The sequence below is a fragment of the Oreochromis niloticus genome, linkage group LG7 (assembly GCF_001858045.2).
Source record: "Oreochromis niloticus isolate F11D_XX linkage group LG7, O_niloticus_UMD_NMBU, whole genome shotgun sequence".
Lineage (NCBI taxonomy): Eukaryota > Metazoa > Chordata > Actinopteri > Cichliformes > Cichlidae > Oreochromis > Oreochromis niloticus.
This window is the reverse complement of record NC_031972.2, coordinates 48,880,452-48,904,528: the sequence shown is the minus strand read 5'-3', so window position 1 is coordinate 48,904,528 and position 24,077 is coordinate 48,880,452. Positions and strand designations below refer to the sequence as shown.

The following is a 24,077-nucleotide window of genomic DNA, read 5'->3' as shown; positions in this document are numbered from 1 at the left end:
TTTTATTCACAATGGAACATAGAAAATGTTTATATGTAATGTTTATGTTTAAACTGTGACAATTACAATTTTAAGACAAAATGTTCAATTTTTCATCTCATGAAATGTCTTCACTCAGTGAAAAATTTATGTGTGGTTTAGTATTGTCTTGCTGAAATATGAAAGGCCTTCCTTAAAAAGACTGCTCCCTTTCCAGATGAGCTAGCTGCAAATTCCATAGGCACTAATACATCCCCATGCCACCAGACATGAAGGCTTTTGAACTAAATGCTGACAACAAGCATGATTATTTGTCTGACAACTTTGCCTCAGTCCATTTTAAATGTGTTTTGGCCCTGAAAAACAGTGTTTCTGAATCATGTTCACATATGGCTTCATCTTTGAAAAAATGGTTGAATGCCACAGTGAACAGAATTGTGACTGGTGTTTACAGACAATGATTTCTGGAAGTGTTTTTCCTCAGTCCATGAATTCCATGACAGAAAATTCCAGTTTATCCTAACAGTAGTCACTGAGAAAGAAAGAAATTGTCTTAATGTAAAAACACCATCTAACCTTCAGCATAGTTTGACTACCAGTTCTTTATCATAAACAACAAAAGAGATGCAAGTGTCACAGTTAACCACATTATATACTCAGGCGGGAGCTGCTGACATAGTTTACACACCCGCTCTTCATGCCTGCCATCGAGAAGCGGAACACGGCCGCTATCAGACTCAGCCGTTAATTAGTATCAGCTCACATCAGCTACTGTTGCAATGATGATTAACTCTTCTTTGTCTCCTTGTCATCCTACAGTCATCAGGCACAACTGTCATGGTGGACATAGCAGTGATGGGAGAAGCCCATGGACTAATTACAGACCTGCTGGCTGACCCCTCTCTCCCACCCAACACCTGCACGTCTCTGCGGGCCGTCAGCAACATGCTTACCACCCAGCTCACTTTCCAGCCCCTGCACCGGCCACGCCCTGCCCCCCTGCATAACCCCAGCGATGTCTACACCTGCTCTGACTCAGAGGAGGTACCTGAGAAAGGAGAGAAGACATCCATCCACAAGGTAACAAAATGAGTTAACACAAAGAAATGTAGCCCTTGGAACCATAGATGAAAGAAGGGATATTTTTCATCCTTAAAAGAAAAGTCAAACGTGTTAATCAGAAGTAGTCAAGAGGCTGAAACAAAATAATTTTATTTGGAAACACTGAAATATTCCTTGGATGGAAATGTGGTCCACCTTATTAAGGCCAAATGATTTATATACCACACAGCACTCCCCACACATGTTAATCTTTTAGCCCATGTTTCAGCTAATGAGTGCTTCCTGCTCTCAGAACTTTTAGCATTAAATGAAGGAGTATTTTTGTAGAGTTGAGCGAAGAAAAATAGAGCGCTTGGAGCACTGTTCTTCCCTTCATAGCCACAGCTGTGTCAACATGACAGATGTGCAGAGCCATACAGAGTGTGTGCTCACGAATGTGAGGAGCGGAGTAAAAGAGGAGAGACAACATGGAGGTGAATGTATTCCTCTAAAGGCTGCAAAAACCGACAAGCGTGTAAGCAAACCTGGACCTCCTCCATGACCGTCCAGCTATGCGATACCTGTTCTGGCCACTGTGGAAACTGTTGTCACGTCGCTGGTCTGACAGGTGCACGTTTACATCATCTGAACTGTGGAAAAGTAGTCAAGACGAACTGCACCTGTGGAGTAGCCTGCGAAACTGTGCTCATTAAGACTTTCCTCCCCCGAGGGACAATGTGCCCAGTCCTGCCTGCCCAGGAGGAGAATAACAGGAGTGAAGGTTTTCCAAGCTCATTTTCTGTCCAACACAGGCATGTTCTCTGTCTCCATTGCAAAATGGCAACTCCATTGAAAGGGCTACAAAAAAAACCATGAATGACAAAACAAATAACTACTTGTTAAATGTTGAAACTCACTCTGCCCTCTTAAACGGTTATACAAATGATGAAATGTCGACACTGCTGTGTGTGTTTCTGTGCCATGTATTTCTGCTCTTGGTTTTAACCTGATAGGGCTTTCTTTGTGGAAATTTAAAATTACAGCCTTGCACAATTTTACCATTGGAAAAGCATACATTTTTGATGATACAAAAAAATGGTAAAAATGTTTGTAGTCATAGCAGAAACAAGATTTTCTTTTAAATTTGTGTGAATGGAATTTTGCATGTACCTAGGACTGATGGCAGAACTACGGTTACATCAAAGCTCTAAAGGTAATCTAAGTGAGAAACGTGCCTCCTAATGCTGTGCATGAGTTTGTGTCCTAGCACTCAGTGTATGAAGCCTTGTTGTGAATGGGCTCATTCAGGATTCTAAGGCAATCTTTAGTAGGTCACTCTGCAGAGGACGGAGAAAGAGAGTCTGCCATGTTTAGAGCTGCTGTGCCAAATGACTGCATGGCACAGAGCAGATGGAGGCATTGCACGGGCACAGACCGCTGGGAATCCCAGGGAAGGAAGAATAGAGAGAATAGACATAGAAAGCCCGTGACTGACAGAACAAGACAAAAGAGACTTACAGAGAGAATAAGAAGCAGAGAGGCTAGAGCCTATATGATGAAAGGCATCTGCACAGTGCTGTATAGAGCCGCAGCTGCCTGCTAATGTCCGATGCGGGGTTTATTCTCCTTGGATCCAGCGAGGCAGATTGTGAAAAATGTTCCAGGTTATCACCAGCGTCATTTGTTTCAGATTGGCCAAGTGCAGAAAAAACAACAATCTCATCCAGATGATTTATTTGCCTGGAGACAAAGCAAACAAGCATTAACTTTATCTTACAGGTGGGAGTATTTTTAAAGCTTTTATCTATTTAATACAAAAGCAAATAATCATGTTTTCTGACTCCTGCGGCCACTCACTGATTTCGATTTTTACTAAACAACAAGTGATAAGATAGGTTTCCGGGGTTGTTAACTGTGTATCCGTACTGTGCATTTTGTGCAGCGTCTGAGGCGGAGCCTCCACCCTGGCCTTTTGAGGAGGATCTCTTCCACGTGGACCACCACCACGTCTGCCACAGGACTTCCCACAATTGAGCCGGGACCCGTGCGAAGGGACCGCAGCGCCAGCATCAAACCCTATCATGAAGCACTCACGTGCAGGTACCTGAGCCACACCTGTTTCACATGAACCTCCTGTATTTTTAGACCCCAGATTTTAGTCACATTGGTAACTTTGTTCAAGATGTAGTTCCACTTACACCTTACGGCTTGCTTTTTCAAATTCCCGTTGGGAATTTTGTTAGATTTTTAAATAAAGGAATAGGAATAGAATAAGTCCTATTGTACTATAGATATACACGACTGCGGCACAAACACACTAAGGAGGGGTCCTACAATGCGAATCACTCTGAAGGATATTGGGTTTTTCAGCATTATGGCTGTAGTCATACCAAAGCCGTCAGTGTGAGTGAAAAGCAGTGGCACAGTTCAGAAAAGGATGTGTGTGCAGTGGGAGCCAGAATGGAAATATGCCCCACAGGCGAACGCATTAACCTGAATAACTAAGACGCACATCAACCCTGAGCACATTAGTGCTGAAGATAGCACGAGGCTCACGCTACACAGAAGTATCATGGCTCCAAAGTAGATCTGTGAGCCTGTCATAGAATAGACAGTGTGTGGTTTTATGGAGGTGTTTTCAAGCTTTTTGTACTTTTTAGGAGAAATATGGTGCAGGATGGAGAAAGTTAGAGGTTACATAAGTCCTGATAAGCATTTGTTTGCATACAGTACTAAAGCAGATGCAGTGAATCTGATGGGAAGTGCTAGGTTTTTCTGTTTTTTCCTGCTGGTTTTTTTCCCCCACTAAATCACATTGTTGCATTAAATCTTGAATAAACACAGGATCCTCATGTATTAAAGCTGTTGTGGTTACTAAGTGAATTGTTTAAGCACAATTTACTGTGATCAGTGCAGAGATTGCATTCCTTACAATTACTTTGTGATTACTGTAACATTATGTTTGGATTATCTTAGAGCAGCGCAGGGGAAATTATGCTTTTTTTTATGAATTTCAAAGGAGTTTCAGCTTGAAATTTTTCAGCTGTGCATGCTCACATGAGTTTTCATGCATACAGTATTTCTGTGACGCAAAAGCAGCACTAGACAGCACATACGCTCCAATTTTAAAATATTAACTATGCCTCAACAAGAAAGAGTCTATTAGTGTTTCATCCACCTTATTCAGTCTCTTCCCCATCCAGTTTGTGGTGTTTGTCTGCAAGTACCAAAGCTTCCGGGTGTCCCTGGATTTCAAAGCAGTGTCTCAGTTTCCTGTAGTGTACCAACCAACGGGGAAAGTATGGTTTGTGTATATGCAATTCTCAAATGCCGCATAAGAACATTTGTCTGATCTAATGTCTGAAATATTAATAGGTTGGAGAATTTACGACAGCTACGTCTGATGATTCTAAGATTCACTGAAAACTGCCAGCACAGATTCAGAGAATACAACGTCAGCCCAGGATAACCTTTGCATTGTTCATTAGCATTCATTAGCCCATGTTAAAAATAAAGAGCAGCGGTAAATGTATCTCTATGTATTTATGGCTCGTATTCTAACAAAACCCCAAATTAATACATGAAGATTTTTTTTTCCAAAATTACAGCTTCCAAGTGCAGAGATTTGAATCAGCTCACTTACATACTTACAGTCAGCAAAGCTTCAGGTAAAAGCGACCTCGCTACTTCTGCGAACTCCCTCAAAACCTATTTTAACAATTGTTTGGACTAAATGTTGCAGATGTAAAATGAGGCATGACTCTGCAACTGCATGGCCTATTTCACTCGCAGATGAATTTAGAAACTCATTTTGTGTGGACGGTTAAAAAAATATGCTTTCAGAAGAGCTGCAATGCTCTTTTTTATATATATATATATTTTTATAGTAGCACGAAACAATAGCAATCACAGGGCATCGATGTTCAATCGGGTGTACAAGTCGTGGCTAATGAGGGCGGGTACCCTGGCTCAAGTGATTTCATCCATGTTGCCGTTAGTAAGTGATGCCAGCCAGACTTTAGTTGTGTATTGTTAAGTTTTTTGCTTTAAGATTTGTTGCATGAAGCTATCTAATGATAATGGTCGTACTGTAAAACTAAGCGTTTTCCATAAAAACCACATGTGTGCTGTTTCCAAGGTAGTTTTTTTACATTTTTTTATAGCTTGGAGAAAAAGTCTAGTCGGCAATGCTGTGTCTTCACCTCGTGGTAAACAAACCCACAGTATTTATTTTAGTTTTTGGTCGTTAAACTCGTGTTCCATGACCAAACTGGCTTTCTTTACTTACTTAATTAATTAATTCCAACAGAGATCCCATTAGAAATTCTTTGCCAAAGGCCCATAAGTATTCCCCTAAATTATATTCGGGACTATGTCTAAAAATAACTGTAATACCTAAAAGGTAAATTTTTGTTAAACTCCTTGAATTAAAGCTGAAACTCTGCACTTCAATCACACCTTAAAATCCACTTTGATGGTGTAAAGAGGCAAAAACAGTTAAAATTATGTCGTTGTCCAAATATTTGTGGACCTAACTGTTGGTGTTTGAATCCCTGTATCCCAACAACGTGCCAGCTTTGTTCATGAGGCCTGGTTCCCAAGTCCCATATTCTTATGGAAAGACTTTGCAAAGGAGTCCTGGCTGATATGGTGTCAGAGTGATGCTCATAGTATTTAGGGTTGGATGTTGTATTGTATATTTTTCTACAAAAATGGACCTTTGCACCTCTTTTTAAAAGCTCTAACAAAAGTCCGAGTTGAGGCTTATTGTAATAATCAATCTATATTAGAAAGCCTTAATTTTCTTTTTACTGCTTTAAACTCTTTGCACTGCTTTCTTCTGTGCCTTCAGCCCTCCAAAGACCTGCGTAGCCTGCGCCTGTCAGCGTCGTGTTTGGTCCTGTTTGCACAGTGACAGTGTGATACTTGAACACAAAGCTTCTGTACACAAAGCCCCGTTGCCTGGTCTTATATCTTAGCGCAGCCCAGCAGCATGCCCCAGCTAAGGCCACTTACTGAGTGTAAACAAACACCTGGTTCTCTCCCCAGTCACGAGAACACCACAATTAACTCACACACTCGCACTCTTAGATACAGCTGCTTCTTCTGGCTCACACGGTCCGGAAACAATTGGAAAACACAGAGATTTTCCAGGTTTCGTTTACAGCAGTGGAGAGGGCTCTTTTCTGAGCAGCACTTCAGTTAAATGCGTTCTAGATCCAGATGCCTGAAATAATCAAATAGGGCTGGTAAGGCTTCGGTGTTTAGCTGAAAGACACTTAACCAGAGCCCATGCCGACTGAAAACAACTTGCTGTGTTTGGGATCCGACCTTTGATGGTCTCTTAGCAAGCAGCAACCTGCCAACACGTCATTTCTCAAGTAGGCTTTGACACCTAAATCACACATGTTAGGGAGTAATAAGGAGTGTTTTTGGTAATTTATGTACTCTAAACTGTATTTGTTAGAGTGTCTGGCCAAGACCAGAAGCCTATGAATTTCCTTTCACATCACTGACACACCACCACTAATCATTCCTGATACATCCTCACACAGAGTGTTGGGAAAGAGGGAAGGAGAGAGAGAGTGAACACATGGAAGGGAGGTTGGGCGAAAATGAACACATGGCTTCAATTGCCTTCTCTCTACTCCATCATCAAATCTGCACAATCTTAATTAGGACATTAGGCTTCTTTTTTTCCCCCTCCCTCGTTTTTCCATCATGTCAGCCTTCAATGACGTACACTGTTAAGAAGGAATAACACCAACTTCAAAGCTACAGTATCACCTTTTTTTTTTTTATCAGATAGACCCTGTTTAAAGGGCCCAATTGAATGCCTTCCATTTCCCTCAGCCCCAGCCACTGTGTTGTTATCTTCTTCACGTCATCTGGCTCGAGAGTAGGTAGATTACTGGAAGCAGAAATAATAGCTGCGGTGTTTATCGTGGCTTTGGCACTGTCCGTCGTGGCTCTGAACCAAAGGTAATCTGTCAACCTGCTGCAAGTGGCTGAGTAAAAAATCTGCAGCGGAAAGGTTAGCAGGCAGAGGCCAGCCGGAGCTTACGGCACGGCTCAAGCCATACAAGAAGAAGTCCTCAAAAATGAGCAAAGCAGGCAGGGCTGCAATTTAAACTGAATTGCATTTGCTTGATTAAGCGTCATAGTTACAAAGTGAGTGCCAAGTGGCTTTTGGTTTAGAGATGAAGAGCAATTTATTTTTGGTCTGCTGAACAAGACTTTAGATTTTTATGACTTTGAAAATTTTGTATGTTATAAGGCAAGAAACCAACTTTGACCTTGATGATTAGACAAAACTGAGCCTGATCCAGAAAACTGATGTTAAAGCACAATGACATAATAAAAAAGGACACGAGCAGTTGTACAAAGAAGAACCAAAAGAAGTTGTGTGGTTAGTTGATTGAAATATAGCGCGTGTCATTTTTTAAGCTAAAATTCACTGTATGACGCATGTTAAAATTTCCTGGTTTTTGAAAACAGGGGAGATATTTTGGAAAAACTGTATTTCTTTTTTGTTCTGAGCAACAATGAGCTTGTGTAGAATAATCATTTACACACTACCACATATTGAAACTGTGGTAGTGTTCATTTATTTTTCTGTAAGACTCATCGCTCTACACAGAAATATTTTTCAATCTTTAGGTGGTTAAGGTTACAGAATTGCAGATAGCGACTTCGTTATATTAGAGAAAGTCCCCGCAACCTTAAAACTTTGGCTAAATGTAACTAAAGTCCACTTTGAGTTCCTCAATAAAACCACACTACAGGATGGCGTCTGTTAACTTCACACAGCAAATGAGTTTACAGCTGACAGTTGCATTCTCCCAAAAGGCAAAGTAAATTCTTACTAGTGGTATATAAATGTTATTTCTAGCATAGAAAATGATAGCAAATTGAAACTGGAGTGTGTATCATGTGTAGTTAGTTTGTGCGTGACTGAGAGAGCGAGAGATAAAAGCAGAGCCACTTGATACATGATTGGCAGATTCCTCGACTGAAAATGACCGGCCCCCTTATTTACATTTTGTGCTCAAGGCTCAATGTCAGTAGCCGAGGTTATTCTGCTGCATTAGCAGAATAGGAAAAGTGTCTGCCAGTTCTTCAACTTTCATTAAAAGTAAACCTTTTAAGCCAAGCGCTGCTGCCTGCCCAGACCCCCCTGACAATAATGTACTAACTGTTCACCCGCCAAACTATCAAACTATTTTATATTCCACACCTGCTAGGCATTAGACACAGTGGTCCAACCTGGCCGTACAAACACAACAGAACTCCCTTTGTTGGGGCCTTAGGACCATTATGCTGGGTGGGTACAGCTCAAAAGTGTTCCAGAAACACTTTATCAGGAGGAGATAGACACACTACAGGCCTTTGTGCTCCCTGTGACACCATGCTCTAACGGCAGGCATTTCCTGCTCCGAGTAGGCAGGTTTTACAACATTTAGGGAGAGGTATTTTAATTGGAACCACCTACAGCCTGACAGTGGCCTCAGTGGAGAAACACGGAAAATCTGTTGGGAAAAGTCTGGGAGGCTCCCCGTGGTGTCACACAGCTAACTGACCAGTAAAGGCCAGTTCTTTCCACAGAAGATAACATTTGCTGTTTGATTTATAAAGCCAGTCATCAGATGGGAATGTTTTCATCTGAGACTGAGAAAGTGAGTTGTTGTTGCGGCCGACACTGGTCTGTCATAAATCTCAAAGAGGGTGGGCTCAGTTTCTAATGAATCATTTATAACAATGCCAGCGTTTGGAGTTTGCTTTGTTGTTTATTCCAGTTGCATTGTGTTAATGTGTGCATCCATTAGATTCATTACTACGTATTTTCTTGAAGCAAGTGTGCAACGGCTGTTTTCGTGTGGGGGCTGCACAGTAGGAACCCCATTAAGTTCTTGTTTTTTTCTTCTTGACAACTTCTTCTGACTGTTTACACATCGAAGACAGATGTGGCGAACGGCGATATTCACACTTCTGTAGCAGAGCTGCAGATAGTCTAATAGGCTAATACATATATTCTGTATTTATCTTCCCTGTGTTTTGCCTGTTAACTTTGAACTGCTGTGAATGGCGTGGAGTTATTTGCATTCTGATAATAATCAAATAATTAAATCAAAAGAATAAACATTTCATGTTATCGTCATCTGCTCAAAAAGGTACAGGTCACTACAGTGTGATTGTAACTCAAGTATATCCACACGCAGTAGTTAAGAATGCACATCTGAGATAAATAGAAAGTTCTCTGTTATCCAACTAACAGTGAATCCCCTCTTTTCTACAGTTGTGGGAGACCATACATCAGACTGAACCACGGTGAGGGCTCTTTAGACAAGGGAGACAGGATACCACGTTCAGGTATGCCCCCAGTCTTTCTAGCATTCCTGTAAAGCACCATGGGAAGAGTGTTTGTGTTACGTTTGCTGGCATAAACACCAAATCGCTTTTGTTTCTCTCTCTTTGAGACTGTTTGTTTCCATTGCACTCAGCTGATATGGGAGATTGATATATATAGTAAACACTCACAGAAAACCCCAAACAAATGACTATCTCGCGTAATGAGTTTGTGTTGATGATAAAAGGATACTACCTCTGCAGTATCTCATACAGTTAGGCCCATAATTTGTTGGACAAAGACAATTTTTGTGTGTGTAGTTTTGCCTCTCTACACCATCACAGTGGTTTTGAATTCAAACAGTCACAATGTGATAGAAGTGCAAACTTCAGCATTAATTCAAGGGGTTTAACAACCACTTTTCATCCACTGTTTAAGAATTACAGCTATTTTCATACACAGTCTGCATTTTAAGAGGCTCAAAATTAACTGGACAAATTGACATCATTTTATACATTAATGGATGTATAAAGTCTAAAAGATAAGATAAGATAAGATAAGATAACCTTTATTAGTCCCACACGTGGGAAATTTGTTTCCCACATGGTCATCGCCAAATTCTTGCTTCCCTCATTGAGAACACCTGGTGCTTCTTATTTGTGGATCTTCCTGCATTAAGTTTTGTATTTGACAACTGAAAAGTATGTTGTGTTGGGCTGAGATCAGGTGACTGACTTGGCCAATGACTGACTTGGGGTTTTTTGCCTTTAGAAACTCTTGGGTTGCTTTTGCAGTATGGTTTGGGTCGTTTTTGCACAGTGAAGAGCTGTCCAATCAGTTTGGCTGAATCTATATAGCTCCCTACACATCAGAATTCCTCCTGCTGCTCATATCAGCAGTCACATCATCAACAACCATGAGTGACCCGGTTCCACTGGCAGCTATAAATGCCCAAGCCATAACACTGCCTCCACCATGTTTGACAAATAGCTTGGTATGCTTCAAATCACGAGCTGTTTCTCTCGACCATATTTTTATCCTCCCATCATTAATCTTGGGTTCATCTGAAATTCCTGTCCTTGAGCATAACCAGTGGTTTTTACTTTGTTGTAAACCCTCTGTATTTATGAAGGCGTCTCTTGGTTGTAGACCTTGATTGTAGACGATGATACGCCTACCTCATTGAGAGTGCTCTCAACTCAGTTAAATGCTGTGAAATAGTTTTTTCTAACTATGGAAATAATTCTGTCATCGTGCATTTTTTGTCTTCTGTGGTCTTTCGGCCCTTTTGTTGTTGCTGAGCTGGGCAGAGCGTTCATTCTTTTTTAAAAATGTACTACAATGTTGCTTATTCTACTGCTCCTAAAGTTTGTGAGCAGCACTCAACATGAGCACATATATGTTTCTGTAGAAAGAACTAAGTGTGCTGCTTTATAAAGTAGCACCTCAAAGCAGACACACTATTAAAACTTGCTTTCAGTCACGTGAGAGGCAGCAATCAGGGATCTTTGAGTGTTAATGAAGGCAGCAGTGACTTTCTCTGGGACCTGCAGAAAATAACCTATTACAATGAGCCGAGATTAAAGGAAGTGGATATAGAAAAGAAGTAAATCCACATACTCCAAGAAACCTAGTGATATGCATCAGTTTAAGGAGATTAACAGTGGATTTTCTCCCGAGGCTGCAGTGTGACATCTCTTTGTTTTTCTTACACCAGCAGAGGACCAAGTGGTTGTGTCATCAGACTATGACAGCACCCATGAAGCCAACCACAGTGACAGCAGTGATGTAGCACATACAGAGGACGATGCAGAAGAAGGAAAAAACTCCCAGAATGTCATCCTCCATGCACTAATACCTCCCGAGGTAAGGCGGGCCAAAGCAGCTGTCTCAGTCACATTAGTACTGCTAATAAAACAGGAACATCTACTCCTTATGTAATAATTTCCTTATTGTTTTCGCCTCTTTTGACCATTTGTTACTCACGCAGGACAAACCAATCTTGGCACCAGAGCCTTTAATAATGGAGGGCCTGGAACCTCTGATGAGTCAGCTGAACAATTGGAACTTCCCCATCTTCACCTTGATAGAGAAGACCAATGGGAAATGTGGACGAATCCTCAGTCAGGTCCGCCAGAGTGTCAACAGTTCACGATTCAGACAAATTATTTTATATTACAAAACAGTAGCACACTTTACTATTTATAACACTGTCTTTCAATTTTTTTCATTACGTTTTTCAGTTTTACACATTTATTGAACACTTTTGTTATATCTAATATATCTGGATCTGGTGATGTCCAGGGGGTCTGATAGTTTGATTTTTTTTTTTACCTTTCAGGTATCTTATAGGCTCTTTGAGGACACTGGCCTGTTTGAGACTTTTAAGATCCCCGTAAAAGAATTCATGAACTACTTCCATGCCCTTGAGAATGGTTACAGAGACATACCATGTAAGCTCGAGCATCTTCCTGCTTTTGTTTTTCACTTTGCTTCAGATTACTCGTTGCAAGGATGAAAGCAGCCACTAGATGGAAATATTGAGCAATCTATGCAGCATTAGCACTCTGCACTGCCTTGAAGTTTAATTGAACAGACATTAGCAGCCCAACACTGCACCCTGGTGGAGAAGATCACACACACTGAGCAGACTTGTTATCTTCTCTAATCCAGATCACAACAGGGTCCATGCCACAGATGTGCTTCACGCAGTCTGGTACCTCACCACGCAGCCTGTGCCTGGCCTGCCCAGCCTCATGACTGACCACGGCTCTGCCAGTGACTCAGGTATGTCCATCAACGCATGCATGCTGACAGCTGATGTCCTGCAGGTGTGTATGTGTATCCATCAGTCCATAAAAGTATGCAAAACTTGTTGTCAAGTTTTTAAATAACAACAATATTTGCTCTACTGTACTTTTTTGCGCTTAAGATTTTCTATATGTAGGTCAGTTTTTTTTTTTTATTCTGAATTTTTTCGCATCCCCTGCAGCCACCTCATTAATGTCAAAGTATCAAACCTGCAGGAGTGTGTGTTCTTATTCCACTCAAAGTTGGTCTTATCTTACTCAGGCTTTTGGCACTTGCATACCAAACACTATTTGAAGTCTAGAACAGCATGAAATTGCAGGCAGATTAGAGTTCCCTCTTACCCATATTTCCATAACCTCATTTGTATGCCTTACTAGGGCCATCCCTTTGATCCACATATAAGTGGATTTGAACGTTAAAGTGTGTGTGTGTGTGTGTTTCTGTGTGTTGTGCTCGAGAGCACGTGCGTGCGCATGTTTAGGCGTGTGCAGATGAAGGTACTGTACAGTTGTGTGTGTCTTGTGTAAATTCTGCCACCTTTCTCTTCAGCCTCCTCACTTTGTCTTCTCCCCTGTGGCTAGACTCCGACAGTGGAATAACACACAGTCACATGGGCTTCCTGGTTTCAAAGACCTACACTGTGTCAGAAGATGGTTACGGCTGCCTGTCAGGCCTCATACCTGCTCTGGAGCTCATGGCTCTTTACGTGGCTGCCGCCATGCACGATTATGATCACCCAGGGCGGACAAACGCTTTCCTCGTGGCCACCAGCGCCCCACAGGTGCTCATGCTATTCAGCCTACAGCATGGTCATCAGTATGTGATTAAATAGAAGTTTGTTTACTTGATTTACTGTCACACTTTTTTGTCTTTTTCTTTATTTCACTGTCAGCCTGCTTTAAAACAAATAAGCAAATCAACAGTTAGAATAAATGTTTGCAGGTCTACAGGTTAAATTTTACTGTTTTGCGTAGTTCTACATTGTGTTATTAATAAAAAGAAATTATAGAAATGATTGTATTAAGTAAATTACCCAATTTAGAGCAATGATGACATAATGATACTGAAAGAGTAGCTTGTCTATCAGAGAGCAATAATGTAGGCCTTAATTTCCCCATCAGTAGTGTCTAACAATTATGGTTTGTTTTGTTTGACAGGCGGTGCTCTACAATGACCGCTCAGTTTTGGAAAACCACCACGCTGCCGCAGCCTGGAACCTCTTCCTGTCACAGCCAGAGTACAACTTCCTGGTCAATCTGGACCATGTGGAGTTCAAACGTTTCCGTTTCCTGGTCATTGAGGCCATACTGGCCACTGATCTGAAGAAGCATTTTGACTTCCTAGCTGAGTTCAATGCCAAGGTATTCTAAAAACATCCCTGTTCTATGTTTCACATTCATTTGACAAATTATAAAACTCTTCAGAGGGAGTTTAGCCTTTTAAGCCAGTGTAAACATTGAGTTGAGCATATCTGTCTTCAAATATAACATCAAAAGCTTACAATTGATTTTTTTTTGTTTATTGTTAAAATTAGAGAGCCAAGTAATAAATTGCTTGGAAAAGTTGGGGTCAAACATATTCTGTAGACATGCTTTCCTAACAGATCAGTTCTTTTAAAAACTGGGACAAGGCTTCAGGAAAAGGAAGCTGTCAAGTGGTTTTCAAGGAGCAGATCTGTTTGTGCAATACATTGCAGTGCTCTTAATATAAGTCAACAACACAAAGTACCCCATAGTTTTTCAAGAACTCACTGGAGTGCAGACACAGTGTTGGCTTTCGATTTGAGGGTCCGCATTCCTCTCATTGTGAGTTCTACTACAGCGTTGCTGCTCGATGGCCAAGGCCTGTCAGCTAACATTGAGGTTGCTGGTTTGGCAGCAAAAGTAACAGTAAGGTCTCTCAGAGTCCCTGCTCTGCTCTTCCTGGAAGCGAATTAGCTTTGGGTGAAGTAGCCGTCAAGCTTTCCTCTGTTTCCTGAGCCTCTTTAGATCTGAAGCTCATTAAGCTTAACTAGAAATAATCGATTCATTCAAAAAGTGCTGAGATCAACTTTATATATGATTGAGTGATGCTTTTCTTAGAAATATGCTCAAGCTCTGTATAGGTTAAAGCACCTGTTTATATAGTAAGTAGCTTTCACAACAAGAATTGGGTTATGTCAGTATTAGCTTAACTGCATAACCCTAAGTCTTATATATGTTTGTTTCGTCCTCAGTCCAATGAACTGACGCTGTAAACTATAGATTAACAGAAAGCTTTTCAGCAGAAGATTATAGCTGTGCTTACATAACATGTTTGAATATGCTGTCATGTCTGTCTGTCAATCCCTCAGGTAGGTGATGATCCATCTACAGGTATCGACTGGTCTAACGAGAATGACAGGTTGCTAGTCTGCCAGATGTGCATCAAACTCGCTGATATAAATGGGCCTCTGAAGTGCAAGGAGCTACATCTGCAATGGACAGAGGGCATTGTCAATGAGTTCTATGAACAGGTGTGTGAACCATCTTTTATGGGACCTCAGACCTCAGCTAAGCTAAAGCTCAGGGTGCACCTCCACACCAACATGACACCACACAGTACAGCATAGTACTGTCTCATAACACTAATCATACCAGTGCAACTTTTGAGCCATGACATTTTTAGTAATATTCGGGTGGTTTTATGCATTGATATGTATTATTTATATAATAATAATAATAATGTGTAAATAACTGATCATGATTTCATAGACTGAAATAACATTGTTGAAACAATGTCAGCAACAATTTAGCTTTTATTTATATGTAATTTACAGGATATACTTCAGAATCGGATTCAGGATTAGACTACCTTCAATGTCATTACATGCAACACATACAATAAGATTTGCTGTCTTTAACAAAAGAAAGTTGCATTGTACACATGCCCAATAAATTAAAAACAAAACAAAATAAAAATGTAATAAAAAATGCACTACTATAGAAATCCAATCTATAAAGCAATGTACTTAAAAGATAAAAATATTATAAGAATTTAAATGCTTTAAAGTGCTATTTTTGTGCAACTAGTGACTTAGAGCTATTGGAAAGATACTGGGAGGGGAAAACTGAGTTCATTTTTGGCTGTTGGATAGAAACTGTTCCCGAATCTGGAAATGCAGGTCTTTAAAGCCCTACAAACAGAGGAGAAACAGAGAAACAGAAACAGAGGAGATATTTAAAGAGAGAACTGAACTCTAACTAATCTTGAATTGAAATGAATGGCTTGAATTCTGCAACAGCAAAGGTGGAAGGACGATGTGATGAGAAGGATTTTAAATTTGATTCTGGATTTAACAAGGAGCCATTGATAAGAATATGGGAGAAATATCCTCTCTCTTTCTAGTCCCTGTCAGTATTCTTACTGCAGCATTCTGGATCAAGTGAAGGGAGTTTTTAGGGCAGCCTGATAAGAACGAATTACAGTCGTCCAGCCTACAAGTAATAAATTCATGAACTAGTTTTTCAGCTTCACTCTGAGAAAGGATGTTTCTAATTTTAGAGATATTGGAGAACATACAACGACTTCAAGATTGCTCACAGTGTTATTGGAGGCCAAGGTAATGGAGGATGGAGGCTCACTGGCTCACAGAAGGCAGGCAGGAAGATGATTGGACTACAGCAGTGATGTCAGCAATGAGTCTGACAACATGGGAAAGTGGAAATTATGCAAAAAATAAACTAGGAGTCAAACAGCCAGGAAAGCCGGCCGGGCCGACGATGTTGAACTTCAGTTAGCATACAGTTACATACTCTTTCATCAAAAAGATTTCTTATGACTTACAATTAGATAGCAATCTATTTCCAGGATAGCGCTTTATCAAAGGACCATGAAAGAAAACACAACCCTGTTAGACATAAAATAAATAAATACATGTAATATTTGTAAAAATTGGCCATGAGAGTCAAATTACAAAGGCCCTAAGAAAAGCACAGCATGTATGTTGTGTGTGACGTCTTCCTGGATATGAATGAATAACAGCTATAGCAAGGATTCCTAGTTGCCTTGGTAACCAACCCCAAGTGTCATACTATACACTATAGACTAGAAAGCGTCTGTTCCCACAGAGCAGAAAGATTGCAACACAAAACCAAATGAGTTTTATAAAACGACTGGATCTCGGACAGATCTTCAATTTGATGGAATTTATTAACAGTTGGACTCACATAAAAGAGGATACAACGAGGGGAGGAGGAGCTCTGAGATCCGGTTTTCCCTATCATTACAGTATCCTAAACAGAAGCGTTATATAATGACAGTGAGCAGATGCTGTCTAAATTAATACAAACTCATAGCTGGGAGAAAATTTCATTAACTGCCTCCTCATGTTAGCGCCTGAATTTTCATTTATCCCAACTTCCCTTTGATGACGCTATTGTGCTCTGTTTAGTTTGTAAAAGTTGAGGCGTTCCCCGCGCAGTGGCACAATATTTATAATACTGTAGATTTATATCTGCACAGTGTGTAGACGTCGTTCTTTGCTGTTCTTTGTTTCACATCTAGAGCCTTTGGTCCATCTCCTTTATGAACTTCAGTCTTACCTGGGGCATACACACCAATCTATTATATTGCCAGATGCTCTCCAAGAAGTCAGCTTTTGTTGTTAGTTTTGGCAAGCATCCATCCATCCATTTTGTTTTGCTTATCTAACTCGGCTGTCCCAGGGGCCTGGAGCCTATCCCAGCCGTCATAGGGGGAGAGGCAGGGTACATCCTGGACAGGTCCCCAGTCTATCGCAAGATTGTTACACAGAGACAGACAACCATTTACTCTCACATTTACACCTACAGGGGGTTTAGAAAGCACACACTAAAAGATACATATAAAGGTAGGAGAAGCTGAGAGGGAAACCATGAGTATTTACCTGTGGCCTCTGCCAACTCCCTGAATACTTGTGACAACTTGTAATACTTCACCAGCGGATTGAGTAGACTGATAAAGAGCCATAACAGACAAGACTGGGGGCCTATAAAAAAACAAAAGAAAATGAAGTTGGGGAAAAAGTTAACAGAAGGAGCAGAAGGGAGAGAAAAATAGAGTAGAAGAGCAGGGCCCAGGCCCCGCGAAGCAGCCGCCAGGAGCGAGCCAGTACACACCCGAGTATCCAGCCCCAGACACCGAGAACCAGCAATTCACTGGTGGGGGCACCAGCCACTGGCAGGGAGTGTGTCGGGGATAAACAGGCCCCAAACCCGGTCGAGCTTGAGCTTTTCTCAGAGAGAAGGAGAGTTTAAGACCTGACCTGACACATAGACATTGACAAACAGGCACACACTGACACACATCCTGCTTCAAAAACACTTGAGTCTTCAACCCATTTGAGCCTGGTGGTTGACTCTGTTGGCTCACAAAGTCCTGGGTTTGGATCTGCCATCTGGGCCTTTCTGTGTGGAGTTTTGCATGTTCAGGATCTCTCCAGGTACTCCAGCTTCCTCCCACAGTGCCAAGACATGCAGTTAGTGGGGTCAGGTTAATTAGTGATTCTAAATTGGCTGTAGATGTGAGTGTAACGGTTGTCTGTCTCTCTGTGTTAGCCGTGCAACAGCTTAGCAACTATCCAGGGTGTAACCCTCTACCTGTCGCTCTGTAACAGCTGGGATGTATTGTGATGCATTGTTTTGCTGGTAATTTTTTTCTTCTTCTTCTTTTTTTTTAGTTGAAATTTCAGGTGAAACCAAAAACTCTGATCTGATGTGAATTTCAGCTGTGCTAGCGTCACCGCATACAAAACAACTAAAACGAGCTGCTAGACGTGGTGATGAACGCAAATATCCTGTAGAGGTTTTGCTCTCTGTGCCTCTCCTCCCAAAAAATTCAGAGGCACATAATGCGCAGGGTGTGTCGTCACCTAGTAACCGCAGTCTAGATAAGGGCTTGAGCATATTCTTCTTGACCCAGAAGCAATTAGCTGAGATGTGTTCCAAGCCTAAATACTGTAACAAAAATTCACTGTGGGTGGGTTTAGACTAAAGGCAAAAATAGATTCTGTTTGGTACTGCAGCATAAAAAAAAAATAGGCCATGATTACATATGATATTATTACAATGGCAACGAAGCCAAGCATACATAAGACCTACAGCACCTATGAATCATTAGAGTTTATTTTAGAAAAAAAAAAAACAAAGCTACAAGATACCCCAGCTGTCTCTACTGTTCTTCTCTTATATGTAGATACAATGTAAAATTAAAATGTAGAATATGTGACTGAAAAGATGCAGTAGTCCTGTCATGGAGTTATGACAGCTCCTCACACAATAGCAGCTCTCAGAAGGAGCACTTCCATTACTTTCTCAATATGTCAGAGGGATTAAATGAAGGGAATTAAGGGGAGCACAAAATCAATCATGCCTGAAATCCAGAAGTCTGCGTAGAGGAAAAAAAAAATACAGAAGAGGGCAACTATGTTTCAGTATTAGTACTTGCTCCTCTTTCATTGGCATATGACCTGGACAAAAACAAATGATATGAACCTTAAGCAGCCGGCCTTCGCAGTCATTAACAGATGACTAAAAACATCTCTTACTGCAAAACAAAAAATCTAGGGCAGCAGCAAATTTTGTCTTGCATATCAGAAGCTGAAGTGGGATAAATATATTAATTATGGCTGCATTCCATTTAGGAGAGGTCCTGCTCTTGTGTGTGACCGTTCACTGCTATGGTGTACTGGAACATTTGACCTCTGCCATCAGTTATTCCACCTGGTTTCCCTTCAGTGAAAGCCCAGTCTCAGTGATGTAGACTCTGAATCAGTTATGTTTATGCTAACCATAATTACTCATTTCCTGTAGAATAATATGAAATTAACTGGCGATAATTTTATATCTAAATGGCTTATGCTTTGTGTAGGGTGATGAGGAGTCCAGCCTCGGCCTTCCTATCAGCCCTTTCATGGATCGAGCAGCCCCACAGCTGGCCAAACTCCAGGAATCCTTCATCACCCACATCGTTGGACCACTGTGTAACTCCTATGACTCGGCCAGCCTCATGCCTGGACGATGGGTGGAACCCAACCCGGAGGAGGAGGGGCCAGAGGTTGGAGAGAATGAGGAGGAGGATGAGGAGGATACTGCAGAGGAAGACACATCCACCTGCTCGGAAGCGTCCCGTAAGTATTCAAATGTAAATCTGCAATAATGATAACAGTATTTATATTTTAATGTCTATCTAAAAAGAGAAATGTATTTGTTTAGAATAATTTTTGTGCATTTATGGGCAGCATTTTTTGATTAACAAAAGGAAAAGAAGGACAACTTAAATTCCTGTAAAAGATGAGACGTTTGGGGAGGCGTTTGCCCCCACTCGCAAGTTCTTACCCCTGCCAAAGAGAACGATGGACGTATTAATTCATGGAGGTGTTTGTTTTTTCCAGAGAAAGCAACTCTCAAGAAGAGGAGGAAAGTCTTCTGCCAGATCACGCAGCACCTGCTGGAGAACCACGAGATGTGGAAAAAGGTGATTGCAGAAGAGAACCAAAAACAGGCACAAGGAGCGGAGCCTGTCCATTTAAACAATGTAGCTGAACCTATTCTGGCTATTCATGAAGAGGAAGAGGAGTCAGGTAGCCGAGAGGAGCTGATAGAAGGAGAGGATCCAGAGGAGGAACTGGAGGAACCAGAATGGCCTGTAGCTCTGAGGGAAGACTCTAAACCTCAAGAGCAACTAGAGGAGGGGGACCCACAATGAAACAACACAGGGGAAATATGGCATCATTCAGGACAAGGACATGAAGAAGTGTTACTTTGTTTTCTATTAACTGACTCCTGTTTTTGCCAGCACATCACTTAGACACAACACTGTAGATGTTTGGGAAATGTGTGCCTATAAAGAAAAAAAAAAAACAGGGTGGCAAAATATGTGCTTTACACATGTTATCTGAATATTTGATTTCACCAAACATATAAAGCTTTCCATATTGCAATACGGGACTATTCATATACTTTGGGATATAAACTCTTTTGCTACTGTCAAAAGAAGAAGAAGAAGCCTGGTGGCACAAGCTTCAACCCTTTGTGGTAACGCGGGACTCCAGAAATTTGCTGCCAGTTTATATATAATTACTTCCTGAGTGCATATATATATAAATATATATATGGACTTGTGTTTCAATTTTAGCATTTTTGAGCTCTCCCACTGACTGTATGTTATTTTTTTTGTTTTTGTTTTCTATACATGGATTATAAAGGGGGTCAAAGAAACGAGGAACATTGGTGTTTGCCAAAATAAATGACTCACTCTTCGGAATTAGCATACAACATCAACTATTTACACATTTTGTTTTCCATTTGTTGCCAAATGAAGTACTTTATGTACCATTTTAGTTTCACACAGAGACCCGTGGCTCGTCACGCTATGCATGTGTGTCCATTTGTGCGTGCCTGCGTGTTTAAATGAATGCGCTCATGTGCACAATTCCTCTGCAGATGACGTAGATGAATTCAGCAGGTTTCTTATTATTTGTAATACATTACTGTCCCAGATATTGTATTCAAGAGACCTGCACTGGCAGCAATCATGCATTCAAACAGAACCAGAAAACAGATCCTTTTACCACTTAGGAAAACTTAACGCCATCTCCAAAAACATTTAACTCAAATTAATTTGTGTCCTCTCAAGTATTGTTTAAAAATCGCCTTTTGACAGGAAGTCCTTTTTTCTTCCTGTCATCATCATTTTAATACTCATGCAGCTGGACTCAGTGTGTAGTGCAATCTATAATTACTGTTGCTTAAAATCTGTAAACGACGCTGACCTTGAACCCTCAGGAAAACCCCAACTGTTGAAATTCTACGTGAACATCACATAACAGGACATTACGTGAAAAACACACCAGAAATCTAAACTTTAACTCTGTTCATAAAATAAGGCTTAGTTTATGTCACAGCTGCTGACTTTGATTTTTTCACGGTGACTCTGTCTGAATCCCATCCTGGCACCTCAGGGAGTTAATTCTTCTCTTCAAGTTCAGTGCAGGCAGAGTGCATCAGCTGGTGGATGAAGTTTTGCAAAGAATATTGATTACATCAGTTTGCATGATAATACACGGAGGGAATGTTGCCAGTTTTCTTTCTCTGTCATTTCAAATTTAGATGATCATAATCTGTCTTTTTTTTAACATCACATGACTTGTTCCCACGTCAAAGTCTTCTCACAGTGGTGGTGCAACAGCATTGGAGCCAAAGCAATTCTCTCTGTTTATGTAACAATTGCAGCTGTTTGGAGTTTGCGCTTTATTTAATGAAACCAATGTTCAGCGGATAAATGCTGGGAACCGTTTTTATGATTTCACCAGGGTCAAGATAACAGCACTGCAGCGTGTAATGTTTTATCAATTTCACCTTTCGTCACATCAGATTCTTTCCATGTGATTTTTGCCCCGACTGTCTCCCGTTTCTTTGTGATGGTGGGAAGTATTTATGAGTAACATTGTAAAAACTGTGAAATTTCACAGGAATTATTTTAGCAGCCAGACATGCTAAGACATTCACCACCAATTCTGACAGTTAAATGTTAAGTCACATTATAGCTCAAGGCTTCAACTGAAATAAAGCCATAAGTGTAAACAACCTTGAATAAGATACAAAATCTAATGAATATCCAACTTAAATTGAATCACTGACATTTATGCACAAACTACGAAGGAAAAAAAATTAAATGCATCTTGAATTGAACAAGTGCTTTCTCCAGAATTGGCAGTTCAGATTTCTGTAACCGATGCAGTCAGCAAGCATCTCATGCTGCACCACTGCTCTCTGTCATAATCTGATTTCTTTAAACTGATCTTTGGAAAGGTGAATAGCAGATATATGAGTCCGTACAGATGACACAAGAGGTGAAATTACACTGTAAGACACGGCTATGGAACGCCACGCATTGTATTCTAGCATATCCTGCGTTGACGTAGTGTCACACAATACGTCCGGCTGTGCTGAATAGAGCGCCGCATCCACAATGGGCCGTTCTGCTTTTCTGCCTCTCCTCTGCAGTTTGTGTTACACAGGGAGGAGCGCACGCACAAGCTCAATAATTGGTTGACCTACTGATTAGTAGGTCATCTCAGATTTACGAAACCCTTTATCAGGCCAGAATTGTTACAAGCCATTGAATCGGGACAATGTTAGTTCTTTGGGCCTCAAATGACCATGGGTTGCTGGGTGCATTGTGTCTTGTAAATGCATGCTCTTTTCTGTATGCTGATGCATTTCATGCCCAATGAGCTATAATCATCATTACCTGCACAATGGACACATTTTATTTAGCTTTGGAAGAGCCCTGTGAGTTATCATCAATGTTATGTAGGAAAGCTGTTCAGTGTATCTAAGCTAAAGTGGTCCAGAATCGGAAAAACATACATTCTGTCTATGACTCATTGGGATAATGTAACTTCCACTTCCAGGCTGTACAATTACACAATTGCATCACCTCAAACGCTCTAGAAATCCTTCCTTTTTGAATGTATATATACATTATTTAGTGTATCTGCGAGAGCAAAACAGTGTGTGTTTGCTTCTATGTCTATTCTTCCATTGACCCCTCTAATGTGACTCCGTCCTGTATTTAATTATCTTGTACTGTTGGGGAGAAGGGGATAGAGATTGTGAAGTAATGAAGGGCAAAGCGATGCTGTGAGTAGTTCTTCAATTCTTCACAGATACTCAGATGAAATTATTATTCACAGAAAGTCCTATAGGATATTTCTCCTCGCGCTTCCTCTTTGATCTGCGTACTCTTAGCCTCACAGACATAAGTACTAGAGCATTCATCGCGCAACATCTTTAAAGGCCAGCGGACTGTGTCCACTGTGTTAATTTTCTGGTGATCGCAAGTGGAACGCGTACGCATTTTGCCCCACAGTCACATCAAGTCAATACTTGCATTTGAGTGGATACCACCGTATATCGGTTTTAATCGTGTATTTTTTGTGTCGTCATATTGTTTTAGTTGATTGCCATGCTTATTCACACATGTAGAATAGTTGTAACCAAGAGAACCAAACAAGTTTTACAATTATGTAAACAAAAGGAGATGATGTATTTTTATATAGTTGACACATAATTAACGAATTAATTGCTTTCTTCTCACAAGTACCTTGCACTTACCACATGTACTAAAGAAGAATATGTCCAAATACATAGTATTTGTGAAAGTAAAATAATTGATTTCCTTGCAGGTCGATGCTCCATTTTGTACAAAATGCATACATGCTGTACAGTGAAGAAATTTTAAAACTACAAAAACTCTTTTAGATATACATTATTTATTTTTACCATTTTGTAATTTAGACACTATACTGTAGCTTCAATATTGCCAGACTTACTGGAAGTGCCTATATTGGTATTATGTATTATACAGTGAATATATTTGAAGATCAGTAGACGTCACAAACTGAACCATGTGGATGTTGTAATGTGAATACATTGAATTACAAGATTACGGTTTCTGTGGTATGCTTGTGTCGATGTGTCGCATCTTCTTTGTATTTAATTCTATAAACGCGTACATGATAACACAATTTCCTGATCACTTCAAAGTGCCATGTTTCATTAAACCATCTTTGAGCTCTGATTGCATTTAGAGTTGAACCATTTCTGTAAGTATGGGTACGTTTCTTTAAAAAGGCAACTCTAATCAAATATATACTATACTACTGTATATACTTGAGTTGATATATTTGAGCCTGCGTATATCATTTCTGGATTCAGCTGTGAATATAGCTAAAATACTGTCAAGTCTTAAAACAAATCTTAAGAATTAAAGTAATGTGGCATGTAGCTGCTACTCATACTTGCTGATATTAAAAGGGATGTTTATGTTCATGCAGGTAAACCATGCTTAGGTCACAGCTTCTAATTGTTCAAGATACAAGAAGAAGAAGCAAGTG

At 40.5% G+C, this 24,077-nt stretch overlaps 1 protein-coding gene and 1 long non-coding RNA gene across 5 annotated transcripts in view; one reads left to right on the top strand and one right to left on the bottom strand.

Annotated features, from left to right (window-relative positions):
- LOC100702445 (cGMP-inhibited 3',5'-cyclic phosphodiesterase A) overlaps positions 1 to 23,759 on the top strand; it is a 74,183-nt gene extending 50,424 nt beyond the window's left edge. For 2 of the 3 annotated variants that reach the window (XM_005450918.4, XM_019361722.2), the window contains 12 exons: positions 799 to 1,059; positions 2,963 to 3,120; positions 9,317 to 9,390; positions 11,085 to 11,233; positions 11,358 to 11,495; positions 11,709 to 11,820; positions 12,041 to 12,154; positions 12,760 to 12,959; positions 13,336 to 13,539; positions 14,511 to 14,672; positions 19,046 to 19,304; positions 19,569 to 23,759. In XM_005450918.4, the coding sequence (XP_005450975.1) occupies positions 799 to 1,059; positions 2,963 to 3,120; positions 9,317 to 9,390; positions 11,085 to 11,233; positions 11,358 to 11,495; positions 11,709 to 11,820; positions 12,041 to 12,154; positions 12,760 to 12,959; positions 13,336 to 13,539; positions 14,511 to 14,672; positions 19,046 to 19,304; positions 19,569 to 19,882 (2,145 nt within the window). In that variant the 3' untranslated portion in view covers positions 19,883 to 23,759. The remainder of the gene's footprint in view (positions 1 to 798; positions 1,060 to 2,962; positions 3,121 to 9,316; positions 9,391 to 11,084; positions 11,234 to 11,357; positions 11,496 to 11,708; positions 11,821 to 12,040; positions 12,155 to 12,759; positions 12,960 to 13,335; positions 13,540 to 14,510; positions 14,673 to 19,045; positions 19,305 to 19,568) is intronic. The other variant, XM_005450919.4, reaches the window with a different exon arrangement.
- Positions 14,801 to 19,039, bottom strand: LOC102082945 (uncharacterized). 2 transcript variants are annotated; one of them, XR_266034.3, is made up of 4 exons: positions 17,064 to 19,039; positions 16,741 to 16,929; positions 15,740 to 15,840; positions 14,801 to 15,332 (listed from the first exon to the last, which is right to left on the bottom strand). It is a non-coding gene; the product is annotated as an uncharacterized LOC102082945 (long non-coding RNA). The 2 variants fall into 2 exon arrangements; XR_003221045.1 differs by having other exon boundaries at positions 15,740 to 16,929.
- Positions 23,760 to 24,077: the final 318 nt, after the last annotated feature.